A 9155-nucleotide genomic window follows, 5' to 3' on the forward strand; every position below is an offset into this window, starting at 1 on the left:
CAAGAATCCAAGATCAAGAATCCAAGATCAAGAATCCAAGATCAAGAATCCAAGATCAAGAATCCAAGATCAAGAATCCAAGATCAAGAATCCAAGATCAAGAATCCAAGATCAAGAATCCAAGATCAAGAATCCAAGATCAAGAATCCAAGATCAAGAATCCAAGATCAAGAATCCAAGATCAAGAATCCAAGATCAAGAATCCAAGATCAAGAATCCAAGATCAAGAATCCAAGATCAAGAATCCAAGATCAAGAATCCAAGATCAAGAATCCAAGATCAAGAATCCAAGATCAAGAATCCAAGATCAAGAATCCAAGATCAAGAATCCAAGATCAAGAATCCAAGATCAAGAATCCAAGATCAAGAATCCAAGATCAAGAATCCAAGATCAAGAATCCAAGATCAAGAATCCAAGATCAAGAATCCAAGATCAAGAATCCAAGATCAAGAATCCAAGATCAAGAATCCAAGATCAAGAATCCAAGATCAAGAATCCAAGATCAAGAATCCAAGATCAAGAATCCAAGATCAAGAATCCAAGATCAAGAATCCAAGATCAAGAATCCAAGATCAAGAATCCAAGATCAAGAATCCAAGATCAAGAATCCAAGATCAAGAATCCAAGATCAAGAATCCAAGATCAAGAATCCAAGATCAAGAATCCAAGATCAAGAATCCAAGATCAAGAATCCAAGATCAAGAATCCAAGATCAAGAATCCAAGATCAAGAATCCAAGATCAAGAATCCAAGATCAAGAATCCAAGATCAAGAATCCAAGATCAAGAATCCAAGATCAAGAATCCAAGATCAAGAATCCAAGATCAAGAATCCAAGATCAAGAATCCAAGATCAAGAATCCAAGATCAAGAATCCAAGATCAAGAATCCAAGATCAAGAATCCAAGATCAAGAATCCAAGATCAAGAATCCAAGATCAAGAATCCAAGATCAAGAATCCAAGATCAAGAATCCAAGATCAAGAATCCAAGATCAAGAATCCAAGATCAAGAATCCAAGATCAAGAATCCAAGATCAAGAATCCAAGATCAAGAATCCAAGATCAAGAATCCAAGATCAAGAATCCAAGATCAAGAATCCAAGATCAAGAATCCAAGATCAAGAATCCAAGATCAAGAATCCAAGATCAAGAATCCAAGATCAAGAATCCAAGATCAAGAATCCAAGATCAAGAATCCAAGATCAAGAATCCAAGATCAAGAATCCAAGATCAAGAATCCAAGATCAAGAATCCAAGATCAAGAATCCAAGATCAAGAATCCAAGATCAAGAATCCAAGATCAAGAATCCAAGATCAAGAATCCAAGATCAAGAATCCAAGATCAAGAATCCAAGATCAAGAATCCAAGATCAAGAATCCAAGATCAAGAATCCAAGATCAAGAATCCAAGATCAAGAATCCAAGATCAAGAATCCAAGATCAAGAATCCAAGATCAAGAATCCAAGATCAAGAATCCAAGATCAAGAATCCAAGATCAAGAATCCAAGATCAAGAATCCAAGATCAAGAATCCAAGATCAAGAATCCAAGATCAAGAATCCAAGATCAAGAATCCAAGATCAAGAATCCAAGATCAAGAATCCAAGATCAAGAATCCAAGATCAAGAATCCAAGATCAAGAATCCAAGATCAAGAATCCAAGATCAAGAATCCAAGATCAAGAATCCAAGATCAAGAATCCAAGATCTTGGATTATCTTATACTTTTTTCTAACAGAATTAAATGCAGTAACAAGGGGTTTCATAAAATGGACAGAAAAAATGTAATTGTTCAGCAATAATACATACATGTACTAAAATAGAAATATTCTACAAAATTTAATAAAATAATACTTCTTGATCCCCTTCCTAAAAGAATCATATTCTTAGTTTTATTTTTTAGACTTAGAATTTTTATGTTTATGAGATATAGGATGTTTACAAAATTGCCAATCAAACCATTGTACTTACTTCAACCAAAGAAGCAAAGGCTTCTAACTCTGACTCCACATCAGTGGAAACACTATCTGGTATGGAACTTTCAATTGTCTTCGGTTGTACCCTTGATTTGTAGCTTGGCTTAAGAACATAGACCTGAATACAGAAAATTAAATCAGATGAGAAAGAGATAAAAACACAGGAAAAAGAGAGAATGCAGAAATATTCTAATCATTTTAAGCAGAAGTTACCACTGACCAAGCCAGTGTAGAAATATTCAGCACAACTGTCTCTGAAATTCATGCACATGTGATATAACTCGTAATCGTAAAAGAGATATATGGCAATGTAAGAAATGTAAAATGAGCTAGATAGAAAAGAGAGAGTAGAGAGATTCTGGAATAAGCAAGGTGACTTACAACAGAGGGTAGCAAAGTAACTAATCAACAGAACGTGACCTGCTGAACAGGTTACCTTCACTACAACTAATGAAACCAGCGACAGTTGGCACACTAACTACTGTTAGATTGAAATAGATTTAGATTTTTCATCTAATAAAGAAGAAAAAAATTGCAACGGGGCCTAATAAATTGGAATAGAGCGTGTGGCCCAAAATAAATAAAAGGAGCATCCAATCATACCTCACTTCTCAGAAAACGAAAACAACGCAAAATCTTTAGACCCTAACTGCTACTTCTCCTCATTCCTTCTCTTCCAGAATCACTCTACTCTCTCATTTCACCCAGAAAAAATGACAACCTTCACTTTGATTCAGCGTGCACGAACCGCAATGCTCTCTTCCTTCTTCAAGTCACGAACACACTTCATCTACGGCAATCACTGCTCTCAAACAATGACCATGTCTCTTAGTACCTCTGCAATTGCGAATGATTATCAGAGATTCCCTCCACCCTCTGATTCCACTCCCTTTCACCCTCAAACTCACACTAACTCCAACCAATGGCAGCAGCAACAGCAACAACAACAACAGCGTCACCCTTATTCTCCTCAAAACCAGAGTCACTTTCAGCATGGAAACCCTCCTCCACCTTCTAATCAGTTTTCACACAATTACCAGAACCAAAACCCTCATGTTCAAAACCCTGAGCAGTTGAATTATCAGAACAACTATCCTCCTAATCGAAATCAAAATTTTCAGCCACCCATTTCTCAAAATCCTAATTTTCAGTCACCCACTACTCAAAATCCTAATTTTCGTCCACCCACTTATCAGAATCAAAATTTTCAACCTCAGAAACCAAACTTTCCTACACCCAATGCCCCCGATGGATGGAACAACCAGAACCCTAACCAGTGGAATGGCCCGAGTCAAAACCCTAACCAATTGCGCCCTCCTCCTCAGTTTCAAAACCCTAATGGGTTGAATAACCAAGCTTCTATTCAAGGTCAGGCTCAGATTGCAGCTCCTTCACCTCCTCTACCTCCTTCAATCATTGATTTGACACGTTCGTGCCAAGAGGGGAAGGTTAAGGAAGCAATTGAGTTGTTGGAAAAAGGGGTCAAAGCTGATTCTAATTGCTTTGATCTTCTGATTGATTTGTGTGGAAAATCAAAATCTCTCGAGGATGCAAAGAAGGTGCATGATTACTTTCTGCAATCTACTTATAGGAGTGATGATAAGCTCAATAACAAGGTGATTGAGATGTATGGGAATTGTAAGAGTATGACTGATGCACGCAGGGTGTTTGATCATATGCCTAATAGGAACATGGATTCTTGGCATTTGATGATTCGTGGCTACACGAATAGTACTAATGGGGATGAGGCCTTGCAAGTGTTTGAACAGATGAATGAGTTGGGTTTGGAAATTACTTCAGAGACTTTGCTAGCAGTGTTAAATGCTTGTGCTAGTGCAGAGGCTGTTGAGGATGCTTACCTGCATTTTGAGTCCATGAAAAGTAAGTATGGAATTGAACCAGGGATGGAGCACTACATGGGGCTTTTGGATGTTCTTGGACAGAGTGGATATCTTAAGGAAGCTGAGGAGTTTATCGAGAAGTTGCCATTTGAGCCCACTATCACTGTTTGGGAGATTCTGAAGAACTATGCTCGTATTCATGGAGATATTGATCTTGAAGACCATGTTGAGGAATTAATTGTTAGTCTTGACCCATCAAAGGCTGTTGCCAATAAGATCCCTACACCGCCTCCAAAGAAGTATACTGCAATTAGCATGCTCGAGGGCAAGAACAGAATCATCGAGTATAAGAATCCCACTTTATACAAAGATGATGAGAAGCTAAAAGCTCTGAGTGGGATGAAGGAAGCCGGATATGTTCCTGATACAAGATATGTTCTCCATGACATTGATCAGGAAGCAAAGGAGCAAGCATTGCTCTATCATAGTGAGCGACTAGCAATTGCATATGGTCTTATTAGTACTCCACCAAGAACACCTCTTAGAATCATCAAGAACCTGCGTGTATGTGGTGACTGTCACAACGCCATCAAGATCATGTCCAGAATTGTAGGGAGAGAATTGATTGTCAGAGATAACAAAAGGTTTCATCACTTCAAGGATGGAAAATGCTCTTGTGGGGATTACTGGTGAAGGAAATATAACTCCAAGCTACTCTACACTTAACATGAATATCTCATTTTCTTCCCAGAGCCCCCCTTATGGTGTTACAGGATGAGTGGATACAAATGTTGTGCTTGGAACTTGGAAGCTCCTCTACTGCTAGGATAGAAGATAAACTATGCTGTATACATTGATTTTGAACGCCTTTATATCTTGTTCAGATATTCGTTCAATTAATACTATTGTCCTTCCAAATTACTTATGCACACTCCCTGCCAATAAATCACAATTTTGAAATTTTATAATGGTCTAGCATACTATTAAAACAGCTGCCACCGGCTGCTGTAGATCACATGGCTGTTCCTCCTCATCTTTATGATTTTATTCTAAGCATGTGGAAAGAAAATGAAAACTCTGAATTTGTAATGGTGGAGAGCATGAAATAAATTAACTTAGTAGAGGGTAAAGCATGCTGTTGGCGGAAATCACTGAATTCAATATGGACTCCTTTTTTATTTCTTGTTCTGCAATTTTTTTATGAACCTTGTCATCATCTGAAAAAAGTTATAGGGCAAAAATGGTGCTTCTAAATCTTCAATTATCCATATCAACTATCAAGTACATCATTTCCAACAATTTATCAAATACACCACTCTCCTTGTTTGAAATATTAGACAGTGTACCATGTCACTTTACTAAGATAAATAAGATACTCTTAACATTTTGATACGAATCTGATCATAGGATGTATTGTTAATCTAGTGGACCTTTACCTTATAGGTATGGCCTATGGCTTTTAATTAACTTCCCATTAAGCTCCCTTCCTTGCAATCTGTCAGCAACTTTTGAATCCCGGAGACCACACAAAAGGGCTAAGACTCCTAGACATTGTTTCTTGTGTTCACCGGTATGTTGGATTTCCCTCACTGATTTTTCTCTTTTGTTTGTTTTGCCTCTCAGTGATAAGCAGCAATCATGAATCACAAGTCTTTCATTCTAGTTAGCAGAACCATGCCAATCTTGCTTTCATAATAATCTTCTAACCAATGATGAAAGTAAGGAAAATGCTAATTTTCATTACCCATTTAATATATTGAAAAGTGATTGATGTATTTAGCTTTATGATAAAACTTATTTGTTTTTATTCCTTAACGGAGTCCCTTCAAACAAAGGAAACCATAATTCTAATGTATATTGAACCTGCTCTCTGTATTCATTACTAGTTTATAATGCATTTGCTTCATATAGTTTTCTTTTACATTAGATGCCTGGCAACAATGCCATAAAGAAACAATTGGATTTGTATTTGGCGCCAACTCATCATTTTCAATCACTTTCCCTCAGACATTGTGATAGATGAATTCTGGAGTCACCCTAAAGCTAAATACAGACAGAGACAATTATGGGTTAGTAGTATGAACTTGAGCTACAAGTAACTAACCAACTAACCAAGTACTGAATATGAGTAACATACAAAAGTATAGTGTTGCACTTACTTATACTTTCACTTCACTCCGCATTAGTGTTATTTTCCCTTGAAGACTGTTATTTTGAAGATTTCTGTTAAACCAAGTGGGGAATTTATATAATCCGTTAACTAAGGCCTAATAAAACAGAGGGAAAGCATTAAAGTGTTTATTTTTTGTCATGAAATGGCAAAAGCTTACATTTCACGCAATTTTGGGAGTTTCTTTAGTGATGGATGAACTGGTCCTTCAAGTTTGTTGTTCTCCAAATGCCTAATTTAAAACAACGATAAAACAAAAAGGGAGTTAATGATGAGGTTGCTATAGGCAATTATTTAAGAAAGCCTCAGAAATTAAGGATAATGTAAGATGAGGCATGTTTTAGGCTACATACAAAGTTTGTAACTCCTTCAATCCACTCATGTCAGGGATTGTGCCTGAAATTTTATTTCCTCCAAGCCAACTGTAATTAAATATTCAGAGTAGTATGATTTAGTAGTAATAAAGAAGGAATCACTTAGGATTTTAAAATTGGAGGGCGAGGTTCCATACAGATGAACAAGTGAAGATAAATTGCCAATACTTGGAGATAGTGACCCAGCCAACCCAACATTAGTTAAGTTCCTTCACATGTACAAGAAAACCAAAATATGTCATTCCACCATTAAGAAAGAAGGGTACTAGAAAAGGTGATACTAGTTATGAGATTCATTTTTGTTCTCTCGTTTACTTATGAAAGAAGCAGAGTTCAGAGTTCAGCTGTTTGCTAATAATTTAATTGTAGCTGTAATTTATTAGTGAACTTACACTGTGGTGACTCGTGCAACAAGATTGTGTTGATAGCATGAAACTCCAATCCATGAATTCCCTTTAGGCAAGCAAGGATCACCATTCCAATCAGCAGGTGGATTCTGAATGCTCCTAGCCAAATCCTCCATTGCAATTACTATGAATTGCCATAAACAACTAAATGATTCGGACAAGTATTTTTTATGATCGTAATTCAGTCAAAGAAATTGCAAAATTAGTAAGATTATATCAAATTACCGTCGATAGTTTGAGTCCTGCCAGAAAGCGGCAGTATCTGAAAAACCTCTCCGGCATTGATCACCGGGCCAACATGTTCCCCACCAGCAGGGGTCATGGTTAATTTGGTTTGACCAGAAAGTGGCCATTTTATAGAATAAACTGTGACACCCTTATCTGTGGCATTAAGGCCAGTGAAAAAGGTATGGCCATTAATAGAAATGTCAAAGACTCTCCAGCTATAAGGGCTAGGACTTCTGTTGTCTTGAAAATAAAGGGAAACATAGTAGTAAGTGCTAGGAAGGGACAATGGAGGCCACTGTATTTCAAGTGTCTTCCCTCTACTAGTAGTAATTCCTTTAGTGAATGCTACAGCAGGTGGGAGATTCCAGAAGTCTGAAGAAGTTACACTTGAATGGCTTCCTACAACAGGATTCTGATCCTTAAATGGTTGCCAGATTCGGTTGAATTTGTCATCTGGATAACTAGGTTCACATATATATACATCTTAATAATCAGAAATCTCATCATGTGAAATTGATTTCACATTTCCTGCTATAGTATAAACATACATATTACTCAAATAAATCAGCAGTATCTGCAAACCCTTAACTCTTATACCCCATATAAGATAACATCAAAGAATTTCTCAGATAAAGATTTTGTATATTTGATTTTGATTGTTACCTTATGATATCTTCACCTCCAAATGCATGTCTTGCAACAGTTACAAGGGCATACTTGGTGAAATCAATAGGATTATATAAAAAATCATCCAAATCCTTCACCTCCAAAGCTGAAATAAAAGGGCTTGAACTACCTGTGTCTGCATTCCTGGCCAAGCACACACTCAAGGTCTTCCGGGACGACTTCACCACAACCTCATAGTAGGAACTAAGCCCTTTGGCATAATCCTCAGTAGTGTTCACAATGCTCCATCTTGTGCCTTGAATGATTTGATCGAACACCGGAGGTTGCTTCCCTCCATCAAAACCTCCATAATAGTATACAGTTTTCACAATGTATTTGCTGCCTTTGATCACAGGCAATGTATAGCAATATTTTTTAGCAGATATGTCTGGAAAGTAACGCAGTGTGGTCAGTGTGGGCAATATATTAGGTTCATTGATAGTGGTATTGTTGCCAACATTGGTGTAGCTCCCATCAGGAATGTATAAGATATTGTCCACTGTTACTTCTTTAGTGCCCCCACAGTCTATGAAGTACCCTGCGTTTATGAAAAAATGACCCATGTTACAAACTCTTCTATGCATCAATGGTGCTACTGATCAAATCCTATAAATTCCATAGGTAACTAGTTTCTATCATATCCAAACTCAAATCAACACTTATTTTATACATTAATTTTTTACCATGACATGCTTTAAAACATGTAAGAGGGTCATCGTGCATTGGACACCTATGGTAGGAAATGTTTGATTTAAACACCTATGGTAGGATATGTCTACCTAAAAACCATTCCTCTAAATCCCCTAGAGAAAAGAGATTTAAGTTGTGTGCATATATTAACTGCACATGATCAAAATTAATGCAAATTCGATATCATATTAGCAAGATTGGTTGATGGATTAAGTTGTGATTGTGAGGTTAATTAATTTGAAGCATAGTTGTATATAATATAGTTTTGATGTACCAAGAGGGATAGAATTAGCTAGGTTGGAGAGGGCAAGGCAAGGGATAATAACAATCCATATGAGGAAGATGAAAGGACTCATATTGTCATAAGCAATTGCTCCATGAGAAGCTCTCTTTTTTTCTTGGTTTTGTGGAAATTGGTGGAGAATGACACGTCCCTAGGTTCTCCTGAAATATTGAAATAGTATGGCTTGACTTGGTCATGTAAACCCACTACATTGAGCCACATTGACGGAGTGGATTTCTCTTAAGAAATGAAAAATCAAGATTGAACATTCATGCCTTTGTTTCATCTTTTTTAAATATTAACTTGTTATTATTATTTTTAATTTATATCAAACAAAATATTCATGGCTACATGCCTAGGATCAGGTATCTTATTCCTAAAGCACTAAAGCTCACATATATGTATTGAAGTTATAAAAATGAAATCATTAGCTAACTTAGTTCCCAACGTTAATGTTAATTTGACCCCTAACTTTATACTTTGTCAATTAGTTTAGTCATTAATATAATAGATGATATAG

At 36.6% G+C, this 9155-nt stretch overlaps 2 protein-coding genes across 2 annotated transcripts; one reads left to right on the forward strand and one right to left on the reverse strand.

Annotated features, from left to right (window-relative positions):
- On the forward strand, positions 2472-4775 carry LOC109349435 (pentatricopeptide repeat-containing protein At2g15690-like). The gene has a single exon (XM_019590235.1). It carries the CDS (start codon positions 2690-2692, stop codon positions 4508-4510), a length of 1821 nt encoding a protein of 606 aa, XP_019445780.1. The 5' UTR covers positions 2472-2689; the 3' UTR covers positions 4511-4775.
- On the reverse strand, positions 5827-8759 carry LOC109349436 (probable LRR receptor-like serine/threonine-protein kinase At1g67720). Its single transcript, XM_019590236.1, has 9 exons — positions 8627-8759; positions 7660-8200; positions 6994-7457; positions 6754-6892; positions 6499-6570; positions 6341-6409; positions 6148-6219; positions 5977-6040; positions 5827-5854 (listed from the first exon to the last, which is right to left on the reverse strand). Exons 1-8 carry the CDS (start codon positions 8706-8708, stop codon positions 5977-5979), a joined length of 1503 nt encoding a protein of 500 aa, XP_019445781.1. The 5' UTR covers positions 8709-8759; the 3' UTR covers positions 5827-5854.

The sequence above is a fragment of the Lupinus angustifolius genome, chromosome LG06 (genome assembly GCF_001865875.1).
Source record: "Lupinus angustifolius cultivar Tanjil chromosome LG06, LupAngTanjil_v1.0, whole genome shotgun sequence".
NCBI lineage: Eukaryota > Viridiplantae > Streptophyta > Magnoliopsida > Fabales > Fabaceae > Lupinus > Lupinus angustifolius.

Coding starts and splice junctions, on each gene's coding strand:
- LOC109349435 (XM_019590235.1), top strand. CDS start 2,690: ATGACAACCTTCACTTTGATTCAGCGTGCACGAACCGCAATGCTCTCT.
- LOC109349436 (XM_019590236.1), bottom strand. CDS start 8,708: ATGAGTCCTTTCATCTTCCTCATATGGATTGTTATTATCCCTTGCCTT. Junction 6,571..6,753: donor GTTGCACGAGTCACCACAGT/GTAAGTTCACTA, acceptor GTACATGTGAAG/GAACTTAACTAATGTTGGGT. Junction 6,041..6,147: donor CTCCCAAAATTGCGTGAAAT/GTAAGCTTTTGC, acceptor TTGGTTTAACAG/AAATCTTCAAAATAACAGTC.